The sequence below is a fragment of the Mobula hypostoma genome, chromosome 5, assembly GCF_963921235.1.
Source record: "Mobula hypostoma chromosome 5, sMobHyp1.1, whole genome shotgun sequence".
Taxonomy (NCBI): Eukaryota; Metazoa; Chordata; class Chondrichthyes; order Myliobatiformes; family Myliobatidae; genus Mobula; species Mobula hypostoma.
The window spans coordinates 90,475,348-90,496,546 of NC_086101.1; the positions used below are offsets into that span (position 1 = coordinate 90,475,348).

The 21,199-nt window shown below is 38.9% G+C and overlaps 1 protein-coding gene across 1 annotated transcript in view; it reads right to left on the reverse strand.

The window, feature by feature from the left end:
* The window catches only part of thsd7ba (thrombospondin, type I, domain containing 7Ba), a 1,092,806-nt gene that overhangs the window by 57,196 nt on the left and 1,014,411 nt on the right, over nt 1-21,199 (reverse strand). Inside the window, exons 22-23 of the mRNA XM_063047545.1 lie at nt 15,967-16,138; nt 2,730-2,903 (exon numbers count right to left, since the gene is read on the reverse strand). Of these exons, the coding sequence (XP_062903615.1) occupies nt 2,730-2,903; nt 15,967-16,138 (346 nt within the window). The remainder of the gene's footprint in view (nt 1-2,729; nt 2,904-15,966; nt 16,139-21,199) is intronic.

The window sequence follows — 21,199 nt, forward strand, 5'->3', positions numbered from 1 at the left end:
CTCCCTCCCCACGCACTCACCTTCCCCCTCACCAAGACTCACTTATCGCCTGACAGCTTGTACTCTTCCCCTCCACTCACCTTCTTATTCTGGCTTCTTTCCCTTTCCTTTCCAGTCCTGATTAAGTGACTTGACCTAAAACATTGACTATTTCCCTCTGTAGATGCTGCCTGACCTGCTGAGTTCCTCCAGCATTTTGTGTGCACTGCCACAGTAGGACTTCTATAAAAGCTATTATTGAATACAATAGCCTATTAGAAGAGCAACCAGTGTTTCCACCTCAGAGCTTGAGTGAGTGGGGTTAAATTCTATCCTTGACTGCTGTTTGCACGGTCTCCCTGAGACTAGATACGTTTCATTTGCATGCTCTGCTTTCCTCCCAGATCTCAAAGTAGAACTGCAAATTATCCCTGAATGGTAGGAAAGTCAGGGTGGAGTTAGCATACATCTGAGTGAGAACAGGTTACATAAATAGAGGAATGGGGTTGATGTGATTGGCCTGAGAGCCAACATGGATGTGAAGCCCTATATGGCCCACTTCTGTTTTTTTTTAAAAAGAAAAATATGCCTTTCATGATGTCAACAAGTTGCATAGTGCTCAGTAACCTCGGCTGTTGGCCATGTGGTTAAACAGTACAAGCCCAATTGCAAGATACCTTGTATGAAATGATACAGCAAGGAATATTTACAACCTTAATGTTAGCTAGTTAACTAGCTGTTAACTGTAATTGGTAACAGCAACAAACTGGCAACATAACTTCAACATCAGGTTTGTCCCAAGAAATGAGATAAAGGGATAGTAAACAACATGAAGATGGGAGAAAAAATGTGGAATGGAAGTAATAACGTATTGGCCTTGAAAAGAGCAGCATACAAATTGTGCCTTGCCAGCTACCAGGTTCTGTGAAGGCGCCCTGACCCAAAGCATTAACTGGTTTTTCAGTATTGATGCCGTTTGACCCGCTGTGCTTATCTAGCATTTCTGGTTTTGTTTCAGTTTCTGGCATCTGTAGTTTTATTTGTTTTCCAAGCAAAGAAGTTCTTTAGCTTTTGAACTGAAAGGTGGAAAGTACCTATTCTACATTACTATTGAGTAGAAATTCCCAGTCCTCTGCATGACCCCAACTGACAGTTTCACTGGGTTTTTCTTAAGCTAAATTTAACACAAAATAAAGCATTTGGGGACATGAGCAAATGGAGTAAACAAACTAAAGTGAATGCACTGAACATTGCACATTTTCCTCTGATGTCCCTCATGAAAGCAACGGTTCTACCACAGTAATATATTTCAATGTTAGAGAAGTTTCAAAGTTTAACAGAAAACTTCCAAGAACTTGTACACTTATTTTGATTTCCTGTTTTTTCTTTCGAGATATCTAGCAGATTAATACAGTAATTCTCATGAAGTACCACAAATGGGTGTCTATGAACAATTTCTATCCCTCACTTGCATTTGTTCTTGCTATCTCTGTATCTTTATAGAAACCATTTGAAAATCAAAAAATAATTGAATGACTCACCACTTTCAACATATGAAAAATAACTGGTACACAATCAATTTGCTGAACATTTGTCACAACGATAACAATCCAAGTTTCAGTTGAATGAACAGGAAAACTAACAAGATTGAGAATTCAAAATATTGTATTAATTAGACTAAAGATCTAATTAAGAGATCTTTAATCTCTTAATTAAGAGGAGAAAAACATAACATGTAGAGCTTGGCTGCTGAATATCACCATTTTAAAACTGAATCCTTCCAATATTTACAGATTGCTCAGTGCATCAACATCAGAGTATGATGCTGATCAAAGAGAGCTTCACGTTGGAGTCTGATAAAATTAATGGTCTTTAACATGTCTGTTTCCCACATTTTAGGTAATGAAGCAAAGAAATAAGCAACAAGATGTATTTCTAAAACTTCTTACTCTAATATTGAGATACTGATTCCACTAATGATTATGGAATGTGGGGATAAAGTGAAGACTTTAAACAGAGCACCAAATATCCTTTGTCTAATAAATGCCTATAATTTTACATCATGCAATACTCCTGATAGAGGGCTGGGTTTGAAAGTACTGGCATATGTTTAAGTAACAGACTTGTGTCCTGCCCAAGTCTTTAATCCAAGTTACTAGTGAGTGTATACTTTGATAGTGAATTTGCCAGTTACAAGGGCTGATTGATAGTTTTGTGGCCTAAGGTAGAAGGAGTCAATTTTAGAAAACCTAGCACATTTATTTTTCAACATAGTCTCCTCCTACATTTACACACTTAGTCCAGTGGTCGTGGAGCATACGGATCCCTTCTTTGAGGAAGTCGGTGCCTTGGACCCCTAGAAGTAGTCCACAGCAGGGGTGATTGATACCTTTGTGGCCTGAGGTAGAAGGAGATAAGTTATACAGCTCTCGTTACATGCATGTGCAGTTCAACTCTTTGAGTGATTATGCAGAAAGTTTGACGTTAATAACTCATCTCCTTCTACCTTAGGCCATGATCATATCAATCACCCCTGCTGTGGACCATTTCATGGAGGTCCAAGACGCCAACTTCTACAAAGAAGGGATCCATATGCTCTACGACCGCTGGACAAAGCGTGTAAATGTAGGAGGGAACTATGTTGAAAAATAAATGTGCTAGGTTTTCTAAAATTGAGTCCTTCTACCTTAGGCCACAAACTTATCAATCACCCTTGTATAATTGTAGGCCAATTTAAGGACAATTCTTACCTGTACAAGGCCGCCCTTCCCATATTTGTTCAGGACAATTATCCTGATTTTCCAGTGCCTGAACAATCACAGCCCTGGAACGTGTTTGGTGACCGGTTGTTTCAAATCTCTTCCCATCCAAACAGATAAGCTGGCACGAACTCCATAGTGACCATTCAGTCAGGTGACAGTCACCTAGAGGTAATAGATAAAATATTCCATATCAAAAACATTCACTTAATAATAATTTAAACCAATATTGTACAGTATAAGTGACGGTGAAGGTTTGAAACACAGCTAAATTTTCTCAGGAATAGAACTAATTATTCCGAAGTTTATTGCCTAGCTGACCTTCTTGTATATGGTGATGGCGGAATGAAGGATTGAAACTTCAAAGTAGTAACTTCAGCATAAGGGAAAAAGTTGCTGAAAAGGAAAGTAACATGTGGACAGCACTGCAGAAAAAGAATCTGTTTTTCGAATCAAAAGTAATGAAAAAATAACTTCATTTCAAAAGCAGAATACTGTGGGTACTGGAAGCCTGAAACTATCTTAAAATATGCTGGGTCGAAGCAGAAGAAAGTTGTCTTGCTGTGGAGCAGCCAAGACAAGTCTCCACTGTCTTAAGACATAAATACAGCTTAAACTTCAGTGTCACCCTGAGTTTTGAACCAGCCCCGGAGAGGGACAAATATGCTCATCTCTGATGGAAATAATCATTCAGATATGCATATTTATTTATTGAAATATAGCACGGGATAGGCCCTTCTGGCCTTTGAACCACACTGCCCAGCAATCCCCCAGTTTGATCCTAGTCTAATCACAGGACAACTTGAAATGACTAATTAACTTACCAACCAGTATGCCTTTGAGACTGTGTGAGGAAACCAGAGCACCCAGAGGAAACCCGCACGGTCTGGGGGAGAACGTACCAACTCCTTACAGGCAGTGACCGGAAGTGAACCCCTTTTCACTGGTACTGTAACCTGCTGTGCGACTCACTACGCTACCATGCCGCCCCCAGTTAGAAAACATATGGAGAAAGATGTGGTCCATACTGAGAAAGATGATTGATGACGTGTAGATACATGTCTAGTTTCAAAATCTATCCTCTAATTTGGAATTCAATTTTTCCTATAACATGGTTTGAAATACAATAATTCAATAAGGAGCAAATAATCTTAATTTTGTTCAGTGATGCCAGAGGGATGATTAAAAGGGACATTGGAAATAACTACCTATTTGTCTTTGAAATTATACATAATTGTTTTCTTCATTTGCACTGAGGAAGACAGAGGAAATCTTTCTTCCAGCTGTGGCCAGATGTTGAGTGTTGAACAGTTTATGCATTGGAGTATCAGCATATTTTGTGGCAAGATGAATTCGTGAATATATATATACACACAGAGTAACTTGTTTTATTTTGGTCAGAATTTAGCCTGGAGATTTCACATGATGTATTATATAACTACACACTTAAACGCTATTCTTCAGGATGGAGTTAAAACTAGCCTTCAGGTTGCAGCATCCTAGAATGTGCAACCGTTGAAAAAACAAAAAGCCTGATAGGCCACTGACCTCAAATAAATCTTTGCTTTCAGATCCAGTTATCTCTGTGGCAATAACTTCCCCTTTTTTGATGCCTACAGCAGTTCACAGGATTCCACAGTCATTAAACAGGCTGGTTGAATAATCGATGGGTTGAACAATCAATATCACAGAGAGCATTCCCAAAAGCAACAAGCACTATTTTAAATCACTTTATGAAACAATGATTCGAAAGAACCTCAGAAATAAGAGCATGAGTAGGCCATTTGTCCCCTGGAGCCTGCTCTCTCATCAATCAAGCTCTTGATTCATCTTTAATCTCAGAATTTCCTGCACTTTCCACCTTCCTTAGTATCTAAAAACCTATTAATCACTCTTTTGAATTAATTAATTAATTAAATCTCCATAGCCCTCTAGGATATATATTTCAAAAGTTCAATGTCCTTTGCAGTTCTCTGATCACCATCCAAAATGTCCTTCATCTTATTATGAGACAGTGACTTCTGGTTCTATACTTCTCAGCTAGGGAAACTTCTATGCATTCAGCATGTCGAGCACCGTAAGATTGTTAATGATATCTCTGCCCATTCTTCTAAATACTAAGAATATAATTCTAGTGTACTCAGTCCCTTCTCATATGGTAACGATATCATTAGTGGAATCAGTCTAGTGAACCTTCATTGCACTTGGGTGGTTTCAAGGTGAAACCTTTTAAAACAAAGTGATCAAATCCATATACAATACTCTAGGTCCGGTGCCATCAGAGCTTTATATAATTGCAGTAAAAATGTCTTTACTCCTGTACTCAAATCGACATGTAATAAAAGTCAATAAACAATTTGTCTAACTAGTTGTTTAATGCACCTCCAATGACTCCTGTACAAGGACAAGTGTATGCCGAATGGCCTACTCCTGCACCTATTGTCTATTATCTATTGACACCTAGATCTCCTTAAACATCAATTTTACCCACCATCTCTTACAAATTGCTTTAATTCATTATATTCCTTAAAATTACTTTAATTTCAGCATCAAAGTGAATACCTTCACAATTTTATACATGATATTGCATCTGCCATAGGTGTACTTATTAATTTCTACTCGTTAATGTGGCTTATATCCCTTGAAGCCTTTTACAGCCTCATTCCCACTTATTATTCCACCCAATCATTGGCAAACCTTGAAATTGAGCTATTTGGTCATCACAGGAAAAACACTGGTATAGATTGTGAATAGGTTCATCCCAAACAATGATCCCGGTAATACTCCACTAGTCACAGTCTGACAAGCTGAGAATGATCCATTTATTTCTACACATTGCATTCTGTCTAATAGCCAATACTAAAACCAAGTCTGCATATTACATATTAATCCCAATTCCATGTGCTCAGTCTATTGTTGATAAATCTGCTCCAAGGGATCTCAGCATAAGACTACACTTAAAATGTCTGCTAAGTCCCCATGTACATCTGTAGGGGAAAACACCTAAGGAATAAGCAAAGACTTTATAGCATGCATTAGTAGATCTGCATTTGTCCCGTGATGATCATGCATCACTGCACCTCGAAACAAACCTAATCAAATGACATTATAATCAAGTTTAAATGCTTCATTTAAACCACCAAATCTTAGTTTTCCTGATTGCTCATTCTGTTTATATAAATCTAACACAAAGGAACACTGTTTTGCAGGAATTGCTCTCAAAAGAGGATCGCAAACTAAGATAATTTAAGAAGTGCTAAATATTTCTTGGTATAGCTCGTTATTGCTGTCACATAAGGGCAGGATGCATAAGTGCCAAATTAGTAGATTTTTTTTGGAAAGTACTTTTCTCCTTATCCATAAGGGGGTTTAATAAAATCTGACATGCTCAAAGGAAATGCTGGATAATGTAGAAGAGATATTATAGATTTCTGATATACAAAGGAAGTTTATCATTCACCATTCTCCTGTAGAAACCAGTCTACACTCATTTAATTATATTATGAACCCATTGGCTAGAATTATGGCTTGCATGCCATGAAACAAATGAAAGATGCAGCTGGATTTCTGCACGTAGCTAAATTTCAGGCGGGTGATCCGCAGTTCCTCCACCTAGCTGACAGAGCTGTGCAAGGCTGCTTCACTATCTCAAGATACCTTTCAACTATGCTTGCTGTATCCTACCCCCAACAAGGTCCCTGCTGAGGTGCAACTAATTGACAGGAGTAATGGGAAGTTGCTTCAACCTATGTCTTCCCCACTTCAGAAAGGAGGTCACCAAAACGTCTGTCAATGAGCTGCAGAGATCTGATGGCCATGCATGTGTGCATATTTGGAAGCCAACTCCAAGTTTTCATCAGCTCTTTGGTTGAAGAATGCAGAAGGATTGCCCTTACACTCAACACCCATAAATAACATCATCTGCCAATCTGGCATATCCTAAGCTATTGCTGTCTGGCATGAGAGTTCAGGGTAAGACTCTGGAAAACATGGACCATATACCTCAGATTCACTATCAGCAAAGGCAGGGGTAGATAATGAAATTCACAATTGGTTTAGTGCACATTGAGACCCAGCATAGATTGGGTTACTGCTTTGTCTAGTATCTTTGCTTTGTCCTCAACAGAAAGAATTTCCTGGTAGACACGAGGAAATCTGTAGATGCTAGAAATTCAAGCAACACACATCAAAGTTGCTGGTGAATGCAGCAGGCCAGGCAGCATCTCTAGGAAGAGGTACAGTCGACGTTTCGGGCCAAGACCCTTCGTCAGGACTAACTGAAAGAAGAGCTAGTAAGAGATTTGGAAGTGGGAGGGGGAGGGGGAGATCCAAACTGATAGGAGAAGACAGGAGGGGGAGGGATGCAGCCAAGAGCTGGACAGGTGATTTGCAAAAGGGATATGAGAGGATCATGGGACATGAGGCCCAGGGAGAAAGAAAAGGGGGAGGGGGGAGAAGCCCAGAGGATGGGCAAGGGGTATAGTGAGAGGGACTGAGGGAGAAAAAGGAGAGAGAGAAAAAGAATGTGTGTATGTTGTGAGAAGAGGATGGCATTTTTGCAAGAGACAGGGTGAGAAGAGGAATAGTCCAGATAGCTGTGAGAGTCAGTAGGCTTATAGTAGACATCAGTAGATAAGCTGCCTCCAGAGACAGAGACAGAAAGATCTAGAAAGGGGAGGGAGGTCTCAGAGATGGTAGACAACCATTTTAATTCCAGTCTCTATTCCCATTTTGAAATGTCACTCCATAGTGTCCTCTCATCAACATCATCAGGTGCCATGCCCAGTTTGAGCTTTGACAGCCATGGCCCACACACTCCTGTTTCAGGTCAAGTGGATAAATTCATTGGTATTCATTTCCAGTTCTCTGGCTGCTGTCTCCATCGTCATTTGTCTTTGTCTTCCTCTTGCTTTCTTCCCTTCATCTTTCCCATAATTGCCATGCATTCTAACTCCTCCTTCCTAATCACAGGTCCAATGAAGTTACGTTGCCTTTTCATGATCTCATACATTATTTCTCTTTTTGTGTTTGCTCTGTTCATGACATCCTCATTAAATATTTGTTTTGTCCATGATATTCTTTGCATCCTCCTCAAAAACCACATCTCTGCTGCTGCAATTCGTTTCCTCATGTTACTAGATATTGTCCAACATTCTGAGCCATAACTGGTTAAACGTAACATTTCAGTACATTTCAGTACTCTGAGGCGGGTTGTCATACCTAGTTTAGTATTGGTCAGTATACTCTTCATTCTCGTAAAGGTGTCTTTTGCCATCCCTATTCTTCTTTTAATGTCCAAGTGGCACCTGCCATCTGATGTCACCCAGCTTCCTAAGCAGCAAAAGTTCTGTACTTACTTTATGTCTTCCCCGTTTATTCTCAGCCTGCAGATAGGATTCTCCTTCTTTTTTGGATATCACCATACATTCTGTCTTTTTGCAGTTGATAGATAGACCCATTTTTGCACTTCCTTCAACAAATTTATCAATTAAGTTTTGTACTTCTTCCTCCGCACTTGCAATTAACACAGTGTCATCTGCATATCTGAAATTATTGATGTTTTCACCACCAACTTTGATGTCTCTTATTTTTTGTAATATTGTTTCTCTGTACACAATTAAATAAATCAGGGGAGAAAACACACCCTTGTCTAACGCCTCTCTTGATTTTCGTAAACTGACTCACTTCTCCATCTATTCTTACAGCGGCAGTTTGTTCCCAGTATAGATTTCTGATCAGGCGGAGGTCTTTCGATTCTAGATCTAGAGTTTTCTGTAATATTTCAAATAACTTATTCTGCTTCACTTTAACAAATGCTTTTGTGTAGTCGATAAAACAAACAAACAAATCTTTTTGCACTTGTATAGCTCGTTCTGATAGTATCCTTAACATCAATATTGCGTTTCTTGTACCTTTATCTTTCACAAAACCACATTGTTCTTTGCCTATTTCAGCTTGTATCTTACTTTTAGTCCTTGTCATCAAAATTCTTAAAAGTATCTTGGTGGTACGACTCGTTAAACTTATGGTCCTATGTAATTCACTTTCTATTGCTCCAGGTTTCTTAAGAAGAGTGATAAATACTGATTTTTTCATCTCTTCTGGTATTATACCAGTCTCATAAACGTCACTGATTAAATCAGTAAGTTTTTCAATTCCATAATCTTCAAGAGTAATATTTTTGTCTATTATTAATTCATCAGGACCTGATGATAGATGAAATCAAAATCTAATGGAAGAAAGGAGACGGAAGAAAGCAAATCCTATAGAATATAAGTCCTTAGATAAAATAATTAAAAGCTTATGTCAAAAAGCCAAAAAAGAATGGTTAAACCAGGAATGTGAGCAAATAGAAAGAATCCCTATTACTGATCCAAAAAGGTTACATCAACAAATCAGGAATATCACTGGTAAAAAGCTCCTCTGTTCTTCAGGTAGATGTTTGAAAGCAAAGGGCGGTACCATTATCATGGAAAAAGATGAGATTATGAACAGATGGACTGAGTATATTCAGGAATTGTTTGAAGATGATCGAGGTGAAAAAACAGAAATGGCCTCCTCTACTGCCACAATATGGACACTGTCAGGTTGAAGGTGTAGCACTTCATATTCCATGTGGATAGCTCTCAGACTGACAGTATGAAGATTTGTTTCTCCAATGTCCAGTAATCTCTCCCCATTCTCCCTTCTCTACTTTTCTGTTCACCAATCCACTCCCCTCTTACCTGTTCTCTTTTCCTAACCTGCCTATCGTCTCCCTTTCTCACATGGTCTTCCCCCATTAATTTTCCTTTTTCTTCAGCCCTTTAACTTTTTGCATCTATCATCTCTCAGCTTGTGCTTCTTCTCCTCCCTCACCTTCTTATTCTGGCTCCTTCCCCCTTTCTTTCCAGTCTGCATGATGACTTTTTATTCCCTTCCATAGATGCTGCCTGACCTATTGAACTCCTCCAGCATTTTGTGCATGTTGCAATTGAGAAAAGGCTATTTGAAGACCTGAATCCTGATACAAAACTTATGGTCTACTGGGCAACAATGATTCCTGTCCTATATTTTTCTGAGACCTGGATTACGTATAGTGAGCACTTCAAAGTACTGGTGAGCTATACCAATGCTGTCTTCAAAAATCCTCCCAATTTCAGTGGAACGATAAGCAACCTAATTTCTGCTTCTTATCCTGGATCAACACCTCCACTATTGAGGTTCACATTAAACAGAGCTGGCTTCACTGAGCTGCAATTTTGCTTGCATCCCAATCCCAGGCTCAGTAAACAGACCATTTCTTCTGAGCTCTGACATCGGAATAGCTCACTAAACATTCAGACAAAAAAGTTCAAGGATGCCCTCAAATCCTCCTTGAAAATTTTCAACATCCCCACTGTCTCTTGGGACCTTTGATCCATGTCTCCTTCGAATAGAGAAAGAATGTTCAGGATGGCGCAGACAATCTTGAATCATTGTTTCAGGAACATATGAAGCATGGATGCAAGACTGAATCCATGTGACATTTGTGCCAACTCACCAATTCATCCAGTTGAGCTTGAGTCTGCAGTTCTCATCGTGGTCTTATCAGACGCCACGGAAGCAAACTGGAAGATCGACAAAAATTCCCTTGAACCTGCAGAACAGCAGGATTCTCATAGGATTCAATCTCCCTGGAACGTATTGTAAGACTTGTGCAAGGTTTAGATATACCTTCAGGTGTCTTTTTGGCAAGCATGTTGATTGTGACCAAGTGAATTAAAGCAAATCATTGACCAAATAAGGGAACAGATCTTCGGTTTTAGTCTGTTTCCATAAGGTATACAGTAGGGGCAGAATTAGACCAATTGGCCCATCGAGTCTGCTCCACTATTCACTTGTGGAGGATTTTTCTCTCAAACCCACCCTCCCTGTAACCTTTAACCCCATTATCAATCAAGAACCTATCAATCCATATCATAAATACACCCAGTGACTTGGCCTGCGTAGTCCTCTTTGGCAACAAGTTCCGCAGTGACACTACCCTCCAGCTAAATAAATTCCTCTGCAGCTTAAAATGATGTGCTTCTTTTTCTGAGGCTGTGCCCTAAGATTCTAGACTCTCCTAGTAATGGAAACATCCTTTCCACATCAACTCTATCCATGCCTTTCTGTTTCCAATTGGTATCAACAAGATCTCCCATTCCCCTACTGAACCCCATCACGTACATGCCCATAGGCATCAAATGATCTTCATATATGAAGTCTTTCATACCTGGGATCATTCTTGTGTATCTCCTCTGGACGCTTTACTGGGCCAACACATCCTTCCTTAGATACAGGACCTAAAATTGCTCTCAATATCGTGAATATGGTCTGGCCAACATCTTATAAAGCCCCAGAAGGACATCTTTGTAACTATAGTCTAATTCTCTCGAAATGAATGCTAACATTGCATTTGCCTTCCTTACAAAGACTCAACCTGAAAGTTAACCTTAATGAGTACAAATTCTGTAGGGTGATGACAGGCAGTTTCAAGATATATAAGGTTACAAAAGTAGGTGATTTTAACTTTCTACATAAAGACTGGGATTCTCATACGCTAACGTGATTAGATGGAATAGCGGTTGACAAATATGTTGGGGAAACTTTTCTTAATCAATAGTACAGGTCAGCACAAGGGAGAGCACATTACTGGACTTCCTCCCAGGGATCAAGGTGGGACAAGTGACAAAGGAGTGTGTAGGGGAACACTTTGAATTTGGTGATCATAATTCCAAAAGTTTTAAGGTAGTCATGGAGGATGATGGGACTGGTTCTTGGGTTGCAATTCTAAATTAGAGTAAGGCCAATTTTCATGGCAACAGAAGGGATCTGGCAGTTTTGATCTGGGATAGTCTCTTTCCAGGCAAAGAGATACTTGGTAAGTGGGAGGCTTTCAAAAATGAAATATTGAGAGAACAGAATTTGTATGCTCCTGTTAGAATAAAAGACAAGGCTATGCAATCTTTGTTATTGAAGGATATTGAAGCCCTGGTAAAGAAAAAGAAGGAGGCACATATCAGATATAGGCAGTTAGCGTCAAATGAGGCACTTGAGAAGTATAAGAAATGCAAGAGAAAAATTCAAAGAGAAATCAGGAGAGAAAAAAGAAGGCATGAGGTTGCTCTGGAAGACAAGGCAAAAGAGAAACCCAAGAGCTTCTATAGATATATTATGAGCAAAAGGATATCAAGTGAGAAAATTAGTCATTTTGAAGATCAGTAAGCCAAAAGAATGGTGATGTCATGGACTGTATCCAGATTGTGGAAGAGGAGAGGTTAGCTGTCTTGAGGTGAATTAGGGTAGATACGTACCAAAGGCCCGACAAAGTGTCCGCTCAGACCTTGTAGGAGGCTAGTACAGAAATTGCAAGGGCCTTAGCAGAGATATTTAAAACATCATTTGCTAGAAGTGACATACCTGAAGATTGGAGGACCGCTAAAGCTATTCTGTTATTCAAAAAAGGCTCTAAGAATAACCTGAGAAATTATAGGCCAGTGAACCTCACATCACTTGTGGGCAGGCTATGACAATATATTCTCAGGGACAGAATAGTTAAGTATTTGGATAGACCAGGCCTGTTTAGGGATAGTCAACTTGGCTTTGTGTGTAATAGTTAATGTCTAACCAATCTTGTAACTATTCTCAAGAACATGGATGAAGGAAGGGCAGTGGAAGTTGTTTACATGGACTTTAGCAAGGCCTTTGACAAATCCCACATGGGAGAATGGTCCAGAAGGTTAAGTCACTTGGCATTTAGGACAAGCTAGCCAATTGGATTGAACATTGGCTTCATGTGAAAAACAAGAGAATGATAGTAGATGGTTGTGTCTTTAACTTGAGACCTGTGACTAGTGATGTACCACAGGAATTGGTGCTGGATCTGTTGTTGTTTATCATTTATATTAATGATTTAGATAATGTGTTAAACTGGATCAGCTAATTTACAGATGGCACCAATATTGGGGCCATAGTGGACAGTGTGGAAGGCTATCAAAGCTTGCAACAGGATCTGAAGTAGCTAGAAAAATGGGCTGAAAAATGGCAGGTAGAATTTAACGCAGACAAGTGTGAAGTTTTGCACTTTTGGAGGAGAAACTAGGGTAAAACTTAGACAGTGAATGGTAGTGATCTGAGGTGTGCCATGGAACAAATAGACCTGTAAATACAGTTACACTATTCCTCAAAAGTGACATCATAGGTAGAAAGGGTTGTCAAGAGAGCTTTTGACACACAGCCCTTTACAAATCAAAGCATGAGTACAGGAGATGGGATGTTATGTTAAAGTGGTCTAAGACATTGGTGAGGCCCGATCTGGTGTACCGTCTGTAGCTTTGCTCATTTACCTACAGGAAAGATATCAATAAGATTGAAAGAGTACGTTGAAAATTTACAAGATTGTTGCCTGGACTTGAGGACCCAACTTATAAGAAAAGGTTGAATAGGTTCGGACTTCATTCTCCAGTGTAGAGGAGAATGAGGGGAGATCTGATAGAGGTATACAAAGTTAAGGGGAGTATAAATAGGATGAATGCATGTAGGCTTTTTCACCTCATGCTGATCAAGGCTAGAACTGGAGGTCAGTTTAGAGTAAAAGATGAAATATTTAAGGGAAATTTGAGAGGAAACTTCTTCACTTGGAGATGGTGCAAGTGCTTATTGAGCAGCTGACAGAATTGGTAGATTTGGGTTCAGTTGTAACATTTAAGAGTAACTTGCATAAGTACCTGAATGAGAAGAGTTTGGGGAGATATGGTCCAGGTGCAGATAGATTGGACCTGGCAAAAGATCTAGTTTGCAAGGGCTAGGTGGATCAAAGGCGTGCTTCAGTGCTGAGGTACATTACGACGCTGTAACTCTAATACTGAAGCAGGACTCCCAAGTCCTTATACACCTTTGATTTTTAAACTCTCTCCTCATTTAGAAAATAGTCTACACTTTTATTCTTCCTACCAAAGTGAGGAACCCCACAGTTCCCTACACTCTATTCTATCTGCCACTTCTTTGCCCTCTCTTCCATTATGTCCAAGATCTTCTGCATAATTCCTGCCTCTCAAGTCCATGGGTATATTTAAGGCAGAGGTTGATAGTTTCCTAATCAGTCACGGCATCAAAAAATATGGCGGGAAGGCAAGTGTATGAGGTTGAGTGAGATCCAGGATCAGTCATGATGGAATGGCGGAGCAGGCTTGATGGGCTGAATGGCCTAATTCTGCTCCTTTGTATTATGGTCTTATGATGACACTACCTGTTCTTCCAACTATTTCTATATTGTCTGCATACTTGGCCACAAAACCATTAATTCCATCATGCAAATCATTATCATATAACATGAAAAGAAGTGATCTCAACACCATCCCCTGCAGAACACAACTAGTCACTGGTAGTCAACCAGAAAAGTCCCCCTTTGTTTCAACTCTTTGCCTCATGCGAGTCAGCCAATCTTCTATCCATGCAAGTACCTCGCCTGAAAGCTAAAGCTCTTATCTCATTTTGCAGTCTTTTGTGTGGCAACTTCTCAAAGGCCTTCTGAAAATCCAGATAATTGACATTCACCCACTCCCATTTGCCGAACCTGTTTTTTCACCTTCTCAAAGTATTCTAAGAGATTTATCAGGCAAGATCTCCCCTTAACCAAAATTTTGCTGACTTTGCCTTAGTTTATCAAGTACATGCAAGTACTCTGAAATGACATCCTCAATAATGAACTCTAATGGATTTAGAAAGATCAGCTTTGTTCATCACATGTACATCGAAATATATAGTGAAATACATAATTTTGCATCAATTTATATCAGCGAAGTTTGTGGAGGGCAGCTTGCAAATATCACCATGCTTCCAGTGCCAACATAATACGGAACATGGGAGGAAACCGAGGTACCTGGAAGGAACCCATGTGGACAGGGGAGAACATAGAAACTCCTTACAGACACCAGCAGGAATCAAACATCAATCTTTCAGCTCGTGCTGTAAAGTATTGTGATAACCGCTGTGTTACAGTGCCGCCCACTCCTTAGAATTAGCAGGAAAGCTTCAGATGATGAAAACATGCAACGGTAATAGCAACACTGGTCAATAAGTGCTTTCGGAAAGTTGACTTCAAGCTAAATGCTCTGCTCAAGTTCTCTCCTTAGAAACAGAAACAAAAAGGATAATTCCAGAGAAGGCAATTCTGCTGTGAATTGCAGAAGTTATAAACACAAAACAACATGAAAGAAAATTTAAGTGGTGCTTTCAACTGTTTCAGAAGCTTATTGAATGGTACTTTCCAACACCTAATCTGCCAGATTTGAACTTGCCTTGTTGGGTGGTCATATTGCGACAGAGGATTGTACAGAAAATACCCATTCGAGGAGTAGCGGCACAATTTTGAAGTAGGGACTTTTTAATTTTGTGAAAGTGATTTGCATGTGTGAAAACTTCTGTTAAATCTTTGCAAGTGTACACTTAGATGAGCAACGTTCACTGTTAATCCATTTCAGAACTAATTATAAAGTTCATACAAATATAAACAGGGTTAAAGATTTTAATAAATATGGTGGACATTTTATGGACTGTCATACTTACACATATTGCAGAGATGTAAATATTAATTGCAATTGCACAAGAATGAAAATAAAGTCGGCAAAGTGTACATTATCTCAGATTACTGGTCAGTAAAGTTTATAAATTCTGATGAAAGTTAACCTTGAATGGTACCTTAATCTCCACAGGAACTGCTGTAGTTGTGGAGTCCTTGTGACACCCAATCCACTGCAATTTTCTTTTGTTTGTCATTGGAATAGGAGTTGGGCAGATATGATCATCAACATTGTATGTACATATAATATTGTGAAAAGTATTAGCAGTAGCTTGGTGCAAACTTTAGTTTAAATTATATCATGTAACACCTTTGATAATTTATCTGTACCAAAGTCAATGAATCTTTCTGTTGCAAAAATCATCACAGAATTAATACATAATAATAAAAAAAACCCAGAGATTACAGTCATAGCCTATATCAAAACAATGCAAACACATTGATATGAGCATGATAATCAATCACATAAGTTCAAATGCAGAGTCATAAGACTGCAGTTTTGCAAAACAATAATATTTACGTAGAAATATAACCATTTTGAATCATATAATTGTCGGTAAAATGCCAAGTAACAATGATCACTACAAAGAAGAATTTCTTGGTCGAGTAATTACAGCTTTATAAGGACTCCTTGTGAAATATTACCTGGACAGGGCACTGAACAAGGTATTTTTAGTCCTCTCTCAATATCATTTATTCCAGCTGCCTTATTGCCACACATCTCATTCTCCACCACCTTTGACGATTCAGAGAGAGTCCCATCATGAACATTACAAGATACATTACGCACTTTAAATCCATCTCCACACTGCGCACCCTGAAAAACAATTAATTACTGACAGTTTATTTGAAGTATTAAAAGAGTCTATTAAACATGAATTCCACAGCAAATTCATTCAATGGTATCTGAATTAAGATATAGAAAGCTTTACTTTTGCCTGGTTCAAATCATTAAGATTCATTATGTTTTCTTATCGTTTAATGGCATGGAGACAAAGTACATAGATGTACAGAGTTTGGTCCCGAAAGCTAAGTCAAGTTCCTTGCTCTCGCCAGCAAAATTGGAATTAAGTACAGGTAGCAAAGAACACAAGGCTTTCATATGGTATCTTTATCTTATACTTACTATAAGTATATTTGTACTCAAAGAAATTGCTGTGGTTATTACAGAAGACAAGAAAATGGGATGAAAATTGTATTACAAACATGAGAACATCAGCAATTGCTGGAAATCCAAAGGATGCTGGAGGGACTCAGCAGATCAGGCAGCAGCTATGGACAGGAGGAAGCAGTTGATGTTTTAGGCAGAGACACTCCTTTAGGAGTCCTGAGTCCTGACGAAACGTCAACTGTTTACTCATTTTCATAGATTCTGCTTGTCCTGATGAGTTCCTCCAGAATTCAGTATGAAAACTATATTATTTTGAGCTCTTTTGTGGCTTACATACTCTGTTTCTTTATTAGGGGCAGTACTAAAGCTGAGCAAAGACAGAAGATCATTTTACTTTTTATCATGATCAATGTGGTGTAATTGCAACTATTAAGCCTTACAATTCTCTGGGAGTGCCTTTAAATCTCTGGAAAAAATGAAATGTTAAAACATCCTTGGAGACTGTTTGCTACTAATATTAAGATAGATTTTAGGGCTAACATGGAAATACAGTTGCTATCTAGACTATACCATCTCTGTTCCATACAAATATATTATTTCATTAAATCTCTACTAGGCTAGGGTGAAGAATCTGTGGAATTCTTTGCCACAGGCAGCTGTGGAGGCCATTTTTTTGTATATTTAAGGCAGGGGTTGATAGATTCTTGATTGGTCAGGGCATGAAGAGATACAGACAGAAGGCAGGAGACTGTGGCTGAGAGGAAAATTGGATCAACCACTTAGACGCAGTGGGTCAAATGGCCTAATTCTGCTCCTACATCTTATAGTCTTAAGATTATCATCTTATGAGTATTATAGCACTGATAATAACAATACTTTCCATAATACATTTCCAAGAGTATTGGTAGGGTTTCAGTAAACAGAAACAGAGTTTGGAATAGGTAAATGTTGGAAAAGAATGCTGCAAAGTGGAAGCTAAACTCCTGTAGAAACTATTGTATATCTAAGTTTTGTATATTCATTTTAGTTTTCTTCTAAGTTTGAAGTTATAACCATGGATAAACACCAATAAAAACAATAATTTATGATTCTAAATTATATAATACTTATAAAGTAGCATAGCAAGTGCACGCCTGCCCCTACACCTCCTCCCTCACTACCATTCAGGGCCCCACAAAGTCCTTCCAGGTAACATGACACTTCACTTGTGAGTCCGGTGGAGATTATTGTATATCGGTGAGACATGACATAGATTGGAGACCTCTTTTTCCGAGCAACTACTCTCCATCACCCAAAAAAAGCAGGATATCCCGTTAACCACTCACTTCAATTCTACTTTCCATTCCCATTCTGGCGTGTCAGTCCATGGCCTCCTCTACTGGCATGATGAAGCCACACTCAGGTTAAAGGAGCAACATCTTATATTCTATCTGGTAGCCTCCAACCTAATGGCATGAACATCGATTTCTCGAACTTCCAGTAATTGCCCACTCCACTTCACCATTCTCCCATTCCCGTTTTCCTCTCTCACCTCATCTCCTTACCTGCCCATCACCTCCCTCTGGTGCTCCTCCCCCTTCTTTTTCTTCCATGGTCTTCTACTCTCTCCTATCAGATTCCCCCTTTATCTTTCACCAATCAACTTCCCAGCTCTTTACTTTACCACTTCCCCCACCCTCTCAATTTTACTGATCTCCTACTTCTTCCTCCCCTCCCCACACCCCACCGCCATCTTCTTGCTCTGACTTATCATCTTTTTTGCCAGTCCTGATGAAGTGCCCTGGACCAAAACGTCCACTGCACTCTTTTACATAGATGCTGTCCGATCTGCTGAGTTCCTCCAGCATTTTGTGTGTGTAGCTTCCTATATTTTATGGCTTGTAAAACCTACATTTTATAAACTGCATTTCTTTATGAATTGTGTGATGAACCTTGATAAATTATTATCAATATCAATTTTCTATTCCTAATATTCATGTATGTTCATTTCCCCTATATTAAATTACATCTACTTCCCTTAAAAATTGAAACATTTATCCTAGCGTATTCACCATGCTCCAGAAAGATTGGTTTTCCACAAATTGTACAAAGTGCCCAAATATCTTTAGCATGCAATGTACCACTGTCAAATAGTCTGTTCAATGTTCTATTATTATGCACTAAATGTAAGACACTCTGAGATTTTAATAATTAAGATTGTTGATGACTTAATATTAAAACTGCAAAAAATTAATCAATCACCCTGGGTTACCAATAATAGTTCTTTATACTGTAGAAAGAAATGAAGAATGTGAGCATTATATTTCATCTTACTTTGTTTGTAGTACATCTCAAGATATGTAATGACCAGTGAAAAATAATAACAGAAAATTCTTAAAGCATATGGAGAGAAATACATTTTAGGTCTAAGATGTTTTAATCAAAACTGAGAATGTGAGGTAACAGTGAATGGCAGGGCCCTGGGGTGTGTTGTTGAACAGAGAGAAGTAGGGATACAAACGCATAGTTCCCTGAAAGTAGCAACATAGGTGGTGAAGGCAGCTAATGGCATTGGCTGAGCCACTGTGTACAAGTGTTGGGATGTCATGTTACTGTTGTACAACGTGTTGATTTGGCCACATTTGGTGTATTGTATGCCATTCTGGTCACCACACTACAGGAAAGATTTGAGTAAGCTGAAAAGATTCACAAGAATATTGCGCTAATTGGATGGCTGGCACATTGAATTGGCTATGCTGGATCTGGGAGAAAAGAAGGCTGAGAGATACATGATGGAGGTATATATAATTATAAAAAGGATAGATAGGATAGATTGCTAGAGTCTTTTTCATGATAGTAGTATCTGAAACTAGCGGATACATTTAATATGTGCAGATTAAATTTAAAGTGGATTTGGAGGGCAATTATTTCACACAAAAGGAATAGCATGTAGAATGAAAAGTTAAAGAGGTTGTGAAGACTTGAATATTAAAGAGGCATCTGGAATAGGGAAAATATAGAGCAGTGGCTCCCAAACATTTTGGGTTCCCACTCCATTGGCTCCCAGACCACATCCCCCAAGCCCCTCCTGCCCTTTCCAACCATTACATTAAAACTATAAAGAATTTTGTTTTACAAATCGCAGTGAAAAAAAAAGGACTGCAAGTTCAAAGCAGTGACAAACAATTGTAAAAAATACTTAAATCTATTTAAACCTGCAAAAAATCCATTTTATCACCATGTAAACAATTTCATCAATAGTTTTAGAGCTTACATTGGTAGTCCAAATATTCACTACTTCATTGCTTTTTCACTTTTCAATGGGATGGATAGGCTTGATGTGGTGATACCAGCTTCTCAACATCAGGCTGACTGCCACTTCAGAGACTCAGATCCCCACATTCAGTAATTTGCAGTCTGTTTTGTTACTTTGAAAGAAGTTGGCTGACTGCACTCAAACTGTGCTCCACTAAATATGATGTTGGAAAGGCAATAACAAACATCTTGACCTTTTTTCCAGAGCGCAGGATAGCGCTCAGAGATTTCTTTCTGCAAACAAGTATGATGTTTTGAACCTCGGCTTCACCTGAAAGTCATTTTGCAGTGAGATCAGTTTGTCCTCCATCCTTCCTGTTAATTCCTCATGACAAGTGTTCAGAAATGGATTTATTATCCAATCTGGAATTTGGATCAAGAGAAAATCGTGAAATCACTCTGACATGTCTTTATGCAGCTCACTCAGGTGGGCACAGTAAACATGAAGATCAATGTCTGGTATTCTTTCTATCACTTCCAAATCAGAGAGACTCAGAAATTGGAAAAGGTCACGACACCCAAAGTTGCAGTTAACTGGGGTTAACTTGGACACACATATGGAGATGACGGATTTGACTTTGATATGGTCCATACCATTTCCTTGCAATTGAAGATTGATATGAATAATTTTTGCAAATAATGCCAACAAATAAACAATGGCTAATATTCTGAAATTAATGATTGAATGAACCATTGCAGTCTTCAGAGAATTTTATCACCGTTTCAAAAAGTGCACAAAAGCGCCTGAGGCAGCTTCCTTTTGAGAGCCATCTGACCATCATGTGCAACAGCAGGTGTTCATTGTTCTCGCTACAAAGCTCCAGAAATAGTCGAGGTTTGAGAGCATGAGACTTGATTTTATTTATCACAGTGATAACAGTATTTAATGATTTGTGCAACTGATCACTTGGGTCTTTTGCAACGAGATGTTGCTTGTGAACTACACAGTGAATGGTAAATATGTTGGATCCAGCTGTTTTCAAGGAGGAAATGAGCTCACAGTGGTGTCCTGTCATTGATGTTGCTCCAACTGTTGCATAAGCAAGGATATTAGTGAGTGGAATGTCCTTCTCTTTGACAAAATGCAGAACAACCAAAAATGTTGGTTCCCTCTTCATATCTGTTTCCAGTCCACTTTCAAATAACAACTCTTGAAGCATCCTTTCATGTTTTATGAAGTGAACATAACCAGTAAGCAAAGATTCATTACCTGGCAAAGATAACTCATCCGAATGCAGAGAAATTTCTGTTGCCTTAAGCATGTTGTACCATGTACTTTCAGTGTTCTTGGACATTTCATCTATTCACCTTTGAACAGAGTTGTACTGAGTGGAATAATTATTTGGTCTGGTGACTTACGCAAAACCGTACTCAGAAACTTCATTACTGCTGGCTGAATCAGTTCTCCAACTGTATGGGATTTCCAGATTTAGCAATGAGCAATTAAATGTTCTATGAAGCTCACAAACCATC